The sequence below is a fragment of the Globicephala melas genome, chromosome 2 (genome assembly GCF_963455315.2).
Source record: "Globicephala melas chromosome 2, mGloMel1.2, whole genome shotgun sequence".
Lineage (NCBI taxonomy): Eukaryota > Metazoa > Chordata > Mammalia > Artiodactyla > Delphinidae > Globicephala > Globicephala melas.
Window position 1 is genome coordinate 103186445 of NC_083315.2, and position 16408 is coordinate 103202852.

Below are 16408 nucleotides of genomic sequence, written 5' to 3' on the forward strand. Positions count from 1 at the left end.
GGCCTGACCATACAATCTAATTGCTCTTGTTCATTTTGTGTGGGCCAGCACTTGCTTATAGATAAACGGAAGTAAGCACTATTTACAGAAAAATTTAAAGTTGAGTCAAAGACCTTAATTTTTCCTACGAATCAATCCAAAACCATCATTATTTGATCTTAGCAAAAGAGCACCTTGACACAGTCTCCCTGGAAAGTGGTTTGAGAAGCTGGGTAGGCCCTTCTAAATAAGGGTATCGGTCTTGTGCTTGTTTGCAGTCCCTGACTTTGACACCAGCCAGGGCCCTGCCTTTTTCTAAGCTAAATAGACCGTGAACTTGGTTCCTCAGGGTGATCTCCTCCCACCCTCTGCTCTCAGAGAAAGAAGTAACCCTCAAACCACACCAGAGGGAAGCGGGAACACAAATGCCTTGTGTCCTTTCCTGTAACCGAGCTGGATGCCCTGCTACTTTATCATACCCGCCCCACTGAGAGCCACAGTGACAGAATAGTTCCCTATCCATCCGAGCATCTAGCACTCCTCTGGAGACTATAGTTCTTCAAGAGCAAAACCAGTTTTAATCCACTTCTGCTAAGAACAAAGCCTCTAAGGCTCCACATGGGACTTCCCTGGTGGCGCAGTGGTTAAGAATCCACCTGCCAATGCAGGGGGCACCAGTTCAAGCCCTGGTCTGGGAAGATACCGCATGCTGCAGAGCAACTAAGCCCATGTGCCACAACTACTGAGCCTGCGATCTAGAGCCCGTGAGCCACAACTACTGAGCCCACGTGCTACAACTACTGAAGCCCGCGTGCCTAGAGCCCGTGCTCCACGAGAAGCCACCGCAATGAGAACCCCGCTCACCGCAACTAGAGAAAGACTGAGCACAGCAACGAAGACCCAACACAGCCAAAAATAAATAAATAAATAAATAAAAAGAAAGAAAGACTCCACGTGGGTGGGATGGCCCTTCAACCTCCCTCACTTTGAGTAAGCATTACGGATCCATCTCTATTTGGATCCACTCAGTTTCCCTCCTTATCCGTATAGCCTTTTTTTTTTTTCCATATAGCCTTTGATATTCTTTTTTTATCTTTGCCCAAAGGAATATGACTAAAATCCTCAGATATAACATTATCACTTTATTCAGGAGATAATCAAGTATGATACAGGGCTGACACTGACAAATAGCTGTATAGAAAATTATACAAATCTGTTACATTTGCTAGAAGAGACTCTCATTGTAAACAAGGAAGAAAAACCAGGAGGGTGCCTAAAGGACTGCAGTGTTTTGAGCAAGTGTCCCCACGCTCCCTTGAGTGAAGGTGGGCTCAGGTGGAGGTGGCCCTTCCAGCAGGAAGAGGAGGCAGCCCCTATGCAGAAGCTGAACCTCCTGGCCCCACCCACACTCAGCAGCAGGCCTTGTTGAACTCCTGGAGGGCCCAGCGCTTGTTCTCAGTTGCCTGCTTGAGTTGGGTGTACTCTTTCACCAGCCTGTCAAACTCCTCCCCGAGGACCTCATAGGCGTTCAGGACCTGTCGGGACTTCTCCATGTCCTGCTCTTGTAGGTGAATGGCCCCCTCCAAACGGTCCCTAAAAGCCCAGGCACAGAAGATACAATATAAGGATCTGGTTCCTCAGAAACTACACGAGAATGAGAAGGCACTAAAATGAATGAGTCTGGAGGGTATGGGGACCAGCTCTGAATAGCTGCGTCAGGCTCTTGGGAGTTCTCACCTAATGAGACGATGAACTTCCACTTTCTCATCAGTGTAAGTGTCAGACAAAATCTTGAGCTCTTCCATCCTGACCGAGGGAAGAAAGAAATGTCAAGCTGAGGATCCCTAACAGCAGTAGACTTAGGAATGGGACCCAGGACCTGCCAATGGTCAAGGTCCTGTGTTGAGCAGTGACAGGATAAACAAGGTCATTCCAAATTCCCGAGCAATTTAGCTCACAGTAAACCACCTACTTCAGAGGGCTTTAAAATAAAAGACCCAAGAATGTTGACAGCTTTAGAGTAATCCAAAGGCTAATACTGCTATGTGACATTTACTGAACACCCACAGGGTGCCAGGCGCAATGGAGACGAAAGAGATGAGGGCGAGGGTTGGAGTGGGTGGTGTATGAGATGGAGTCCCTCAGATCCGCGGCGCTCACAGCTCACCGCAGCTTAAGGATCATGGCGCTGCACTTGACCTCCAGGTACTGGGCATTGATACGGTCCAGCTCAGACTGAGTCTTCAGCCGGTGCTCCTGAAGAAGCCTCTGCAGCAAGGCCAGGCAGCGAAGAAGCACCTGAGCACCCGGGAGGCAGGAGCAAGAGGGCGGCCATGAAAGAGGGTAGAAAAGAAAGCAGATCAGAAATCCCTGGTTTCCCCAGAGGGGCCCCTGGGGTCAGGGTAAAAAAGAAAGGAGGCCATCCCACCGCCCTGCCAAACCTGGGAGTAGGTGGCACTCTTCTTCTCCAGGAGCACCATCTGCTCCTTCTGCTGGCTCTTGGCATCCTGGCACTGCTGCTTCTCACCCACCAGGACCTCTGCGAGGTTCCATACCTTTGCTGCCTTCAGGGTTTCACTGTCTGAATCTGGGCAGAGACAAGAGCGCTGGATAGGAAAACCCTAATTGCTCCTGCCCTTTGAAGGCCATGTTTCAGTGCCCCTATCCGATATCTAACCCTACAGATTCTGTCTTCCTCCAGGTTTTCTTCTGATGGCCTGGTAAAAACAGCCCAGTTCTCTTACTTTCCAGATTTGGCCCTTAATTCTTTTTTATTAATCTTTTTGTAAAAATAATTTATTTATTTATGGCTGTGTTGGGTCTTTTTTATTTATTTATTTATTTTATTTATTATTTTTGGCTGCATTGGGTCTTCGTTGCTGTTCGTGGGCTTTCTCTAGTTGCACTGAGCGGGGGCTACTCTTCATTGCGGTGTGCGGGCTTCTCATTCTGGTGGCTTCTCCTGTTGCAGAGCACGGGCTCTAGATGCACGGGCTTCAGCAGTTGTGGTGCACGGGTTCTAGAGTACAGGCTCGGTAGTTGTGGCGCGTGGGCTTACTTGCTCCACGGCACGTGGGACCTTCCCGGACCAGGGCTCAAACCCGTGTCCCCTGCATTGGCAGGTGGATTCTTAACCACTGCGCCACCAGGGAAGCCCTGGCCCTTAACTCTTAAATCATAGAAATAAAGATAAGGTCAACTTCTATTAACCTGAATTTTACTCCCTATTTCATTCTGATTCTCTTAAGAACGAACCATGCTTCCCTGCAGCAAGAGGATGCTGCCACTTTGCTGAATAAAAGAAGTCTGTACAAAATTTCTTGCTTTTATTCTACCAGCAAGGAAACAAACAAGTAAACATTTCCAACGCTTCTCAGCTTCTGTCCCAAATCTAAAATTCAAACACATTATTCTCAAAAGAGAAGACCAGGAGCCCTGAAGGCCAGCCATGAACAGAACACAGCCAGCACGCACCTGAACTGGGATTGTGGTAGCAGAGCAGAGTGAAACATTTCTTCTTGAGCTGCTCCTCCACTTCAAGCAGGAGCCGGGCTCTCATCCACATAAAATCCTACAGCCACAGAAGTGAAAAAAGTGAGATGTGGACAGACTGTTGGAACTAGAAAGATCCAGTGAATGAATATGTGATGACTAACAATCTCAATGATAACCAAAGAAAATGCATCAAGAGACATCAGGGAGATTAATTTTTAACCCATCAAATTAGCAAAGAATACAATGACTGTCAAGATCCCATGTTGATGAAAATGTGGGGACCTAGGTGCACTGGGAGCTCTTCTCTGGAGAGCAGTTTGGCAATACGTACCAGTGTGTTCAATGTGTGTAGCCTGTGACCTGGTGATCCCAATTCAAGCACTAACACTCGGAAAATAATCATACAAAGACATGTATGAACTACCATGTTCCTATCAGTGTGGTTTCTACCAGCAAAAATGTGGAAATAACCTTAAATTAATATCCATCAATAAGGTTAAGCAAATTATGCTACATCCATACAATGGAATCCTATCTGTAATTTAAACTGATGATACAATAAGGACTCTGAGCACTAACTATGTGCCTGGACACTGCTGAGAGTGCCTGAGGAAGGTGAGAGGGATAAATTAGGAGGGTGGGATTAACAATACACACACTACTATATATAAAATAGATAACCAACAAGGGCCTACTGTATAGCACAGGGAACTCTACTCAATATTTTATAATAACCTATAAGGGAAAAGAATCTGAAAAAGAATAGATATAAATATACATATAACTGAATCACTTTGCTGTACACCTGAAACTAACACAATATTGTAAATCAACTACACTTCAATTAAAAAAAAAAAAGAGTGCTTTAGGAGGTATCATCTTATTTACAGTTATTTGAAAAGTAATATATATACCTTAAAATAATCATATACTTGAAAAAAGTCCAAAATATATTGTGAGAACAGATTATACTCTCTATACAGGTATAGAAGGTATAATACTATTTATGTCAGCTGTATATAATAATACTGCATTTATTTCTAGATTTAGTATTTCAGCTTTTACTTTCTTCCTTGTAATGTCTTTCTTACTTACTTGAGCTTGACCACCACGAACATGTTTCATTTTTATAGAAACAATAAAGCTTAACCAAAAAATGTTTAAATATATGGGAGAAATTAACCCATTTCCCTTCTTTGGTCCCAATATCTGCCCCCCGCCAACCTCTGAGGGTGGCATGAGCTCCAGAAGGTCCACCTTCTCCAGCCCAAGCAGTGGGGGCACCTCCCTCTCCTGGCTGGGACCTAAGAGCTGTGTCAGCTCAGTCACGAGCAGCCGCTGTTCAAGGGTCTCATGAAACTGAGAGAGAGAATAAAAAACAAAAAGAAGTTACTATAAAACTTCTCCCACTCCATCTCCTCCATCCTCACAAACCAGTTTTTCACACATCTTCAAAGTCCTCAAACGTGTCATCCCCTTCGGATGACTTCCCAGCTGCCAGTACTTTCTCCTGTCAATCTTTCTTTTCAAAATCCTGACAACACATCCACCTCTTCCCCATAACCACAGTCCCTTTCCTTCTTGATAACCACTACCCAAAGCTCCTATTTCCCCCAGATCATAGAATCAGTTGAAGCCATAGCTGGCCTCGTCATTCCTACAGCTGGTACCAATGCCTACTTCATCTCTCCTGCCTCACCTTTTTGTCCTCAGAAGTTAAATTTCTGTCTTGTGTCTTCACATAGTAATCCACAAGCAGCTCTTGAATGACTCTCTGTAAAATTTCAGACCTTAACCACGTTGTCTTATGCAATCGAACTTCCTTCCACGCCTAGAAAACCAAAAAAATCCCAGGTAGGAACCCCTCTTTCTCAGAAGATATTTCCTTCCTCCCTATTAGCCCTTCTCCCAGGGCCCTTACCTGAGCCTGCTCCTTTGCCAGTGTGAGGCTTAAGCCACTCTCGTCCATGTGTTGTGAGAGACTCAGCAGCAGTTTGCTGAAGTGTGGGTTCTGTAATAGGTCCTCTTCACTCAGGTTACAAGGAGGAAGCTGTTTGCTGCACACTTAAAGGGATGTCCCCCATAGGGACCAAAAAGCAAAGACAGTATGGACTCAATTTATATAACTGAGCATAACTCTTAGCTTAATACTCACTTCCAAAAAACCCCAGGTTTTTGGTAGGGAAGTTTTCTAAATCGAATGAAAATTTTAAGAAAATCAAAAAACAGGGAATTCCCTGGCGGTCCAGTGGTAAGGACCTTGTGCTTTCACTGCCGAGGGCCCGGGGTTCAATCCCTGGTCAAGGAACTAAGATCCCACAAGCCCCGTGGCGTGGCCAAAAGAGAAAGAAAGAAAGAAAAAAATCCACAAATAAACTAGAGGCAATACTCAAAGTAACAAGCATTTATATTATATACAAGGACATTAATCAAGAATTAGGCAATGAGTCTTAAAAAAACTAAGATCTTAGAAAATGGAAATGCAGTTGGAAAATATTAGACAAAGAGAATCAAGAATAAGGGACTCTTTGGTATACCACAGTACCTAAAATGCCTCATTCACACAGAATACCTAGAGCTCTTAAGGAAAAAAAAAAAACCACGTGTAAAGTTCCCTCGTTGTATGGGATCTCTAGTCGCATAAGCAAGACTGAGAGAAGGTATATTCTTAACAGTAAATAAAAAATTTAACTAACCAAATTCTCCTTATTGTAAATAGACTGAGTAACCCATATGGATGCAGAACAGCACATGCGTGAGAAAAAGTGCAAGAAGTCAGGATCCACTGTTTATTCCATATGCTCAAAGGGCTTTTTTTCCATCTCTTTTCCCACGTGCTTTCTGCTGAGGTCTTATGTTTTACTCCCACTCACCAAACACTTACATTTTCATTCTTTGGACCATCATACCAGAGTCCTTTTAGAGAATAAGAAATCTCTCTTTTTTTTCCCCCAAACGCATTGAAAGATCACTATGGAAATGGTCAAAATACAGAAGATTCAAGTTTTTGAAGGATTCAAGAAAGGATTTGAGATATGCAAAGAATTCAAGATATGGAAGGATCTGAGATTTTGGAGGACAAGATATGAGAAAATTCAAGACACAGGTAGGAAGGTAGCTTTCAAAAGTTCACTGGCCACGCTCATCTTCAGGATATGCTTGCTAACTCAGCGTGGGAGCATCTTGAAATTTTAGTCTACTGCACTAGCAGGTACCGAACAGGAGTCAGTATAATCTGTCTGCCAATAAGAGAGTGTTTAAGAATCTTCAAGTATTCTAGTTTCTCTAGAAAGTTAGGCTTTTGCGCGAGAAACCATACTGGTGAACATTATAAATCCTTTTTTTATTTTTTTTGGCAACGTCGCATGGCATCTCAGTTCCCCAACCAGGGGATGAACCCAGGCCATGGCAGTGAAAGCGCCGAATCCTAACCACTAGACCACCAGGGAATTCCCCTTTTTTATTATAGAGGACAAGACCCTAGATAAGACCTCTCTGGATAAGTCCTCAATCCTCTTTCAAATGGCTACACTTACCTTGTTGGAGTATTTCCATCCCTTCTCCAGATGAGCAGAAATCCCCGGATGCCATCTGCTTTTCTTGTGATTCTTATCTGTCCAACTGAGTGAAAGAAACAAAAAGATAAATAAACTGGCTTGGCTGCTCCAGAGAGACAACTACCTTGGGTTCAAATTTCTGTCATCTACAAGCTGGGGAGGAGAAACACCTCTTACAGGGCGGGGACTATGTCACACATCCTGGGTCCTGTCTGAAAAGGAGCCTCCTTGGGAAAGAAAACTTTCCAATTCACTAGTCTAAACAGGAGGATGGCCCCCTCCCCCCACCATTATGTCTAAGGTTAAAACTGAGCTGCTGCTTTCCAGTTATGAGTGAACTGGGAAAAGGGGGAAAAAAATCCAGGTCTGCTTTTTTCTCCAGTCAAATAAGCCAGCTATCAAATTCCACAATAGTTTCTTGTGCTTCTTTAACTTGTCCTTTCATCTGAGATCTGTTGGTAGTTTTTGATCATTAACTCTAGAAACATCCTTCTGGACTGACGAATCATTCCACACTTGAACAAAAACAACTGGTTTTCACATAACAGCATTAGTAAAGAGCACCTGGAGGAAAGAGCATGACAAGAAGACTGACAGGGAGGTCAGGGCCAGAAGAGGAACTCAAAGGTGTATTAATGCGTCTGAGGCCGGGAGGACGACGTGAGCCGTCGGTGTTTTGCCAGAACACGGAGTACACTGAAAAGAATGACATCAACACAAAAGGGCAGTAAAGATGGGCACAGTTTGGACTCTGTGGAGACAAAATTTTTCCCTTGACATGACTTCCCATTTTTTTCTTTCTTTGCTCCACCCCCTCCTCTCTGCAAAGTATCAAACTCCAAAGGGAAGCTGAGCCTCCCAAAGCAGAACAGACATAGGTTACTATGATTTAACACTTCATGTTCACAGAACATTTGGTTTACTCCCTGGTTTTATGAGTAACATCAAAGTAACTACTCATTTGTGTTGTAACATGGTCTAGAGGGGGACCGTAGCTGAGGTATCAGAATGCTAAGACTTAACTTGCGGCTCAGCCGTTGCTTCTGTGCGAATTTAAGGGAATTGATTTTTTGTGCCAAACTTTTTCCCACCTGCAAAACTGAGATAACGATTCCTGCCTTGGATGAGACATTAAGAATTAATAACACAATCGACTTGTCAACAAAAGCCACTACTTAGTGTTTTAGCATTCTGTTTATCACGGATCTAAGCCTGAAAATAAATTTTGCAGGGAAACTTCGCCCACGGAAATGAGGACCAACCCAAATTTCAAAAAAAGTCAGCTGTTCTTCCCTCCCTAGGGGAAGTGCCCACTTGGGGTTTTTTAGGGTGCTTTCCTCTACCCTTTTAAAGTGCTACAGGGCGTGAACGGTGGCAGCAATCAGGCTCGATTCTCCACCCTTTGCACTCAGACGTGTCTAAACGGTGATACAAGGACCGAAGCATTTAAATGTTCTGACTCAGGCGTCTTTTAAATTCTTAGATCTGTCTTTACACGCTGCACTGAACGTTAAATTGATTTTACAGGTATTTTCACAAGATGTGACCCTTACAGAGCCCGAGATGAATCAAAATGCGGCGCGGGCTCTCCAGCGCCTACTTTCCTTCCGCCTGGGCAGTCAAGGATTCCCAAGGCCGAGGGCGATCTCGGCGACCGGATACCGGGGACTGGCCGACTTAACCCTCCCAGCGCTCCTCTTCCCCGCAGCGTCGCCCGCCGACCCTCCGGAGCAAACCTGCACAGCGTGGGCAGCTGAAGCTCCCGAGGCAGTGCTGAGGGGGCTGGAGCGGGCAGGCCGGCGGCAACACCCGGCCCCCGGCCGCGCCCGGGCTCCGGAACCTCTCCCTCGGGCCGGGTTCAGGGGCTGCGGGAAACTAGGCCCGGGAGGACCGCGCGGGGAGGTCGGGGGAGGGGAAAAGGCCGAAAGCTCACGGGAGGCAGTGGTAGGGGGCGGGGCCCCGCTCGAGGCGGGAACGCAGGCTCCGCCCCCCGCCTCGCTCGCGCCCTTAGACCCCAACGGCCGGAAGACTGGGTGTTCGGAATCCGGGCTGGGAAAGGGAGACGTCGTAGGCAGACTTCTTTACCATTTCTCCTGGGTACCTTCCCCCATGTTGAGGGCAAACGTTGAGAAGACGGTAATAATTGCCGGCTTCTACTGAGGGCCCACAATGAGTCAGACTATGCCAAGAGTTTTACTTCCCTTGCCCCGCCCCGTTTAGTTCTTAGAGTGTCCTACGAGGAAGTCACTATCATACCCATTTTACAGAGAGGAAGACTAAAGCGCAAAGAGGTTATGTGGTTTGCTCAAGGTCGCGGCCTGCAGAGTGTAAACCTGACCCAAGGGCCCTCTGAACCTTCCCAGACCTGCCGCCCACTGGCGCTGCCAGCCCTGCCCCTTGGATGGGCTTCCCACCCAATTTCCTCCCCCAGGCTCCTCCTCTGCCCTCTCCTTTACCTCTCATCCTTCACTAAAACCCCTGTCTTCCTTTTTTAGACTATGTGGACATTTATTGTTTGCTTAACCAGAAGTCTGGAGCTGGGGGTCCTAAGGCTTCTTAGTAGCTCCCTGGTATCAAGGTTGTTTACAGTTCTCTTCGCAATCCCCTCATGGTCAAAAGGTGGCTTCAGAAGTTCAAGGAGTACATCCTCTCAACAGCATCCCAAGCAAGATGGAAGGGGAAGAGCCTTCTTCCTGTAACAGTCAAGGAAGAAAATCTTTCCCAGGAGCACCCAGCAGACTTTCCCATATGTCTTATTGCCAGGTTGGGTCACCTGCCCACCCCTAGACCAGTGAGCTGGATGTCTTACATTTGCCCCCCAGATCCACCTTCTCTTCAACCTATGTAGAAGGTAAGGACTACCTCAGGACTTCAGGGTTCCCATATTCTCTGACTAGTATCAGCCAATGGGGGATCCCAGCAGGAGGTGGGAGGACAATTCCCCTGACTTCCTCTCTGGCCTTGACCTCAGGCTGGCTATGGACTTTGACCAAAGGTCATTTCTCCTCTCAGGGGGGGTCTACCCACCTCTCTCTGTCTTCACCCCCCACCCACCCTTTTTTCAAAGTCGACTGGAATTAGGTGAATTATTTTAAAAATATTTGATGCTAAGTAAATTGCACCAAGGTTATGAAATCTCTTGCATCAGAGAAGCAGATAGTCTGGGGTAGAGGGAAAAGAATCTCAGGGCTAGATGTGCTGGATGGCAGAGAGTTTAACCTTTTCTTTTGGTACCAACTAGAGAATTCTGCTAGCAATACATAGGGAAATAGGGTGATCCAGTGCAGAAATTTTTTACCCCTGGTCATCTTGTCAACTGCCACCTTTCATGCTTAATGTTAAAGTGCTGTCATTTTCTAAGGCTTTTAAAGATCATTTATGCTTCCTCAGTTCTGTAGTGCAGCATCATTAAATATCAGGCATAATGTCCCTAAGAAACAGCACTTGGAACAAAATAGCAAGCGTGCTTTGGTGACTCAGAGCTGATCAGAAATCTACAGAAATTTCATGTCTCATAGTTGCCAAGTTTTCTAAAATGGTACTACAAAGCTTTGGCTAAGCAGCTCTAAAGTACTGGGGGAATGAGGAGGTGAAGGGTACAGAGGCCTGTCTTCAGGTAGGAGGGCAGAGGGCCTTGGGAAGACTTGAATTGGATCAAACCTTCACATGCAATTATCTGTTCCATCTGTGTCTCTAACAAACTGTGTGACCTTGGGTTTCCGGTTCCTTATCTGTCAAAAGGAAGAACTAACATATTTCTAGCTCCTCCAATCTCACAGTGTTGATGTAATGATCAGATGAGATAATGGCTGAGATAATGCTTTGGAAAGACTGTCAAAGTGAGGTGTTTTACAACTGACACTTATTAAGAACTTATTAAGTGCCTTGGGAGAGACACAAAGATAAATAGGACTCAGTCCCTGCCCTGAAGGAGTTCATAATCTAGTTCAGAAGATAAAACATACATATGAAAAGCAAACAGTACATGGCAGCAAAAAGGTGTCAAAAGAGCAGTTTAGAATATAAATACCAGAAAAAAAAAAAGAACATAAATACCAGAGAAAATTGAAGAAGGTACAGAACTCTTTCTGCAGGAATGGATAGGGAAGACTGAAATAAATCTTCTCTTAGCTGGGCCTGAAAGGAGAGGAAATTTGGATCATTTCGAATGGAGGAAACATCCCAGCAAGTGGAGGCAGAGACAAGGAGTCCAAGCTGCATCCTGGGTCCAAGAGGAGACCAGACCAGGTGAAGTGAAAGACTTCACAGGCCAGTTCTACTTAAGACGAGAAAGTTGAGCCTATAGACCATCCTGGCAGCTAAGACTGCAGTGGAATACCGAAAAAGGATCTTACAATCGACACCATCTGGTGTCCTTGAGCAATAAAGAATTGCGAGAGAGGCCCTAGAATTCATTCTCTTTCTCTCTTCCCATCCCTCCCTCCCTCTCTATCTCTTTGCTCTGGATTTTTTTAAAAACAGCTTTATTGAGGTATTTTGCATACAATACTTAAAGTGTACTGCTCATTAAGTTTTGACATAACTATACATCTGTGAAACCATCACCGCAATCAACATAGTGAACATAGGCGTCATTCCCTAAGTGATTACTTGTGCCCCTTTGTAATTCCTCTCTCGGGCCCCTCGCAACCACTGATCTGCTATCTGTCACTGTAGATTAGTTTGCACTTTCTAGAATTTTATATAAATGGAATCAAATAAAGATGTACTTTTTTTTTGTCTGGCTTCTTTTACTCAGCATAGTTAATTTTGAGTTTTATCGATGTTGTTGCTACTCTTAATAATTCATTTTTTTTTCAGTTCATGTTTTTATTGTTGAGAAGTGCTACAGAATCCTCTTTAAAACCTTAATTTGTTTGGTTTTGTATTTAAGGAGGTGCTTCCTCCATGACCCCAAGGCACCTATCTCGGTGCTTGGCATACAGAGGCGCTTATTTGTTGAAAGGATGAATTTTTGACCACCCCACAGTGCTAATACCTTATATAGTTTTGTTTCTTCCGTGGGATGCTTGGCCTTTATAGGCCTGTCTCTTCATCACTGTTGTTCATCTCACCTTCTGCTATACCATATGCAAAATACAATCGCCCACTTCTTAAATGTTCTTTAATGATAAAGCCATGAACATGCTCAAGTATTCCTGAGCTAGACTCTGGTGGAGGAGGGGGTGTTAGGGGGGAGGTGGAGAAAGATAAATTAGGCATAACTCGTGTTCACAATCTAGCTCTACCTTCTTGAAGACATTGCTCTTGATTGAGGATTCAAAACAATATTCAAAAACATATTCACATATGTTTTAACGATAATAAATGTAAATGGGAGTCTGAGAAAAAGTCTACTTAGCCTTTCAGACTTGGGCCATTCCTTTGCTGCATTGTTTAGAATTGCAGAGAAGAATGGAGATTTGCTGAGAATATTGCAGGGACTCTGCCTCCCATACCCTAGCCAGGAAACAAAACGCTGCTCCAAAGATAGAGATTTTGGTTGAGCATTTAGGATCCTACTTATCAAACTAATGGAAAGTTTTTTGTTTTTTTTTTTTTAATGGAAAGTTTTGAGTAGAGTATTTTCTCCCACTGAAAATTTGGGCTTACATAACCCGTTTCAAAGCTAGGACATTAAAATAGCCATTGAATTATGGAACCATGCTTAACTAAGCAGTTGTTTAGAAAAAAAAGTTTTTAAAGCCATACCACTTTGGGGAATTCCCTGGTGGCCTAATGGTTAGGATTCAGTGGTTTCACTGTGGAGGCCTGGGTTCGATCCCTGGTTGGGGAACCGTCCCACATGCCATGCAGCGTGGCCAAAATAAAAAATAAATAAAAATTAACAAACAAACAAACAAAGCCATACCACTTTGAAAGTATCTGAAGACAAGTAGCAGGAATATATTATGGTATTATGGACTCAGAGCTAGTTTCAGGAATAAAAATTTTACAGGCAGTCAAGAGATTTCAGAATTATTTTCAAGGGTGTTCACTGGAAAATGAAGTTATTCAGAGCCACAACTATTGATTAAGCTAGAAAATTTCATGCCCATTGTAAGTACATGATTTAAGGAGAAACCAGGTGGATAAAGAAAATATGTAATCAACCTATGACATCAAATGAAAAATTTAGAACAAATGTTCATAATGTGCCACTTTTGCAAACGCTTAACCCTTCCAAGGGGCTTTCAAACCCAGCGCTGTGGCTTCAAGGGTGGCCTGACTGTTCATGGAAACTTGTTATACAAACTGGAATGAGCCTGGTTTTACTGAGATTCTGTTGTGAGCTAGGATATAAAGAAGGCCTGATAGGAAATTTTGGATCTCAAAGAAAAGCTGAGAAGTTTGGCTCAAAAAATGGGACAGATTGAAACCATTTTTACCAAAGGAATATGAAACAGTTAAAGGAAATTGACTCAGAAGAAGACTCATATCATTTTGAAAAGCTAGACATGAAGCACAACGTGTTCAGTTCTTGTTATAACCGACTGAGTGTGGTGCTGTAATGCGTAAACACGTACCAGGCTGATAAAGTATTTCCCTGGGCTTTAAACTGATGATGACACTGTCTCATACTGAGCTGCATATGGAAGAGATTTTCTCCTTTAAAAATTGTGTCAGAGCCAGTGGGAGAAATAGACCTACCAAAGGGCATTTGGAGTTTCATGCTTGGGAAGAACGTACACTGTAAATATTGAAACATCTCCTATGATTAAGGTGTTATGCAAAAAAAAAAAAAAAAAAAAGCAAATCCTTGAGGAGGTTAGCAATTTAGTATACTTTCTATATTCCATTTACCAAAGAGAAATTTTGCCAAACTAATTTATAGTATTCAACCATGGTAGCTAAGTAGATTATGTGTTACATCTGGGTTTCCCATGACTGGGTTGCTGTATAAAAACACAGGCACAGATATTTCTGGAATGCATGCTTTTCTTGGGCAGCATTTCAAAACTAATTTATCAGTATTTTCAAATGATTAATAATGGGAGACTCTATGGATGGGGAGCCCTTGATCATCCAAATCAAGGGTTACTGACTCACAAGTCTATGGGAGGGCTTCTCTGATGGTGCAGTGGTTGAGAATCCGCCTGTCAATGCAGGGGACACGGGTTCAAGCCCTGGTCCAGGAAGATCCCACATGCTGCAGAGCAACTAAGCCCGTGCACCACAACTACTGAGCCTGTGCTCTAGAGCCCGCGAGCCGCAACTACTGAGCCCACGTGCTACAACTACTGAAGCCTGTGTGCCTAGAGCCCGTGCTCCGCAACAAGAGAAGCCACAGCAATCAGAAGCCCCCACACTGCAACAAAGAGTAGCCCCGGCTCGCCGCAACTAAAGAAAGCCTGCGCACAGCAACGAAGACCCAACGCAGCCAAAAATAAATAAATAAATAAATTTATATTAAAAAAAAAAAAGTCTGTGGGAGCCAGGCAGGTAATTAATGTATGAAGGGCACAGACCAAAGAGTGGTGGGGACTGTGACAAACTAAGGAGAGAATACATCAAGCAAAGGAGCAGCCATCACTCAGTTCCGACCAGTTGCTGCCATGTGGCAATGGAAGCCCGGGGTGACAGAGCTTCTGATTATTCAAAAAACCTTAGAAACCCAGCTCTTTGTGTATAATATCCAGATTTTTATATGAAATCTCCTGAAATGTAAATGTTGGCAACCAGTTATTTTATTCATAATAGCTTATTATTATTACAGAGGAAGTACACGTGCATCGTATAAAAACGGAAAATGTAGGCCAACAACAACAGAACATATTCCCACCACTCAGAGAGCACCACTGTTAACACCTTAGTGCATATCCTTTCAGATCTTTTTTATTCATAAATATATAGACATTTTAAAAGCAAAATGATTATGGTTTTGGAACTGGTATTTTATTAATGATTTTGACCTTTCCATTTCAGTAAATTTTCACCCCATCTAATCCCCTGTCCATATTAAAACATTTCCAGTTGACCACAAACATCTTTTGTAGCAATTTGTTTAAACTAACAGGGAATCCAGGACCATGCATTGTATTATTATTGCATACCTTAAGTCTCTTTCATAGCAGTTTTGGCTTAAAAAAAAAAATCATACTGACTTGCTGAAGAGAGCTGGCCAGTTGCCCTGCAGAATGCTTCACCTCCTAGATTTGTCCAGTTGCTTCCTCCTAGTGTCCATTAGTTCGTTTCTCTATCCCCAATATTTCCTGTAAACTGTAAGTTATATCTAATACTTCTTTTGGGGTAGGGAGCAGCTAGAATATATGCTAGGTTGGGTTATGTATTTGTCTCATACCAGAACTGGCCTACTGGTAGGTGATACCAAGACTGTTTCCAGGAAATGAGTGATGACAGTCTGACCCCTCCAATATACAGTTACATTTTTGTCCTCAAGTTTGTAAACTGACAGTGTTACTTGGCACTGTATGAGTGTGCAGTTGTCTACCAATCATTTCACCTATGGTGTTTAACACCAATTAATAATCTTTGCTAGGATCAATAGTTTTATTAAAGTTCACAAAATGCCATTTTTCCAATTCTGTCATTCTTTCTCCATTTATTAGCTGGCATTTTTTCCTTCTTCAACTAGGGTTCAAGTTCATACTATAAAAAATAACTCCCAGTGGGCCAAACTCAATGCATTTGGGGACAGGATTTAGCCAGTGGGCTGCTGCCTTCTGATCTACACTCTAAGCCAGACCGTCTCATCACTGTCACCTGTACCCTGCGCATTAGGTCTCGTTGTAACACTCAGTTTCTTTGCATTTGTTGACATGTTGCTTGTAATCTTCTCACCGCATTTTACGTGTGTTTTTATCTCCCTGGCTGGACTGTGACCTCCTCAAGGACAGGGACTCCCCTGCAGTATATTTCCTTTGTTTCCCCTAATGTGCTCTTAAAGGTACTTTGGTGATTGCTAATCCTAATTAACAAAAAAGCACTAATAAGAACCAAAAGTTTTCATTATTATCTCTCGTGTTCCCTGGCTTTCCCGCTAAAACTTGCCCTAATTATCTGTCATAGTGAAGCACTTGTCTCATTTACAGTTTACTTATGCCCTGGGAGTCCCTGGGTGGGGGTAGTGGGGAGGGAAGAGGGGAAATAAGCTCTTTATTAGTCTTCAGAAGTTGGAAAGTCATTTTCCAGCTGTGTGACCTTGGGTAAGTCCCATCATCACTCAGAGTTTCTATTTCTTCATTCAGTAAAATGAGGTGACAGCGATATCTCTAAACGCACACCTCGCTTGGCTCTAACTCTCTAGGATACAAGCCTAACCAGTACCTTTTAGTAGATTTCCTCCTAACCCATCTCCCCCCGCTCCCTTCACATGGGTCAACACTATCTAAGAGGAGAGTAGCTGAAATAATAAC

The 16408-nt window shown here is 43.7% G+C and overlaps 1 protein-coding gene across 9 annotated transcripts; it reads right to left on the reverse strand.

Moving 5' to 3' along the window:
• Positions 1–1101: 1101 nt before the first annotated feature.
• Positions 1102–8950, reverse strand: HAUS4 (HAUS augmin like complex subunit 4). Of its 9 annotated transcripts, none has more exons than XM_030854527.2 (11): positions 8768–8950; positions 7596–7727; positions 7011–7095; positions 5396–5531; positions 5174–5305; positions 4699–4833; positions 3454–3550; positions 2421–2566; positions 2147–2277; positions 1717–1785; positions 1102–1572 (listed from the first exon to the last, which is right to left on the reverse strand). In XM_030854527.2, exons 2-11 carry the CDS (start codon positions 7609–7611, stop codon positions 1389–1391), a joined length of 1131 nt encoding a protein of 376 aa, XP_030710387.1. In that variant the 5' UTR covers positions 7612–7727; positions 8768–8950; the 3' UTR covers positions 1102–1388. The 9 variants fall into 9 exon arrangements, with proteins under 9 accessions (XP_030710387.1, XP_069901045.1, XP_060150561.1 ...); XM_070044944.1 differs by having other exon boundaries at positions 5396–5538; positions 7627–7727; positions 8585–8950; XM_060294578.1 differs by having other exon boundaries at positions 8585–8950.
• Positions 8951–16408: the final 7458 nt, after the last annotated feature.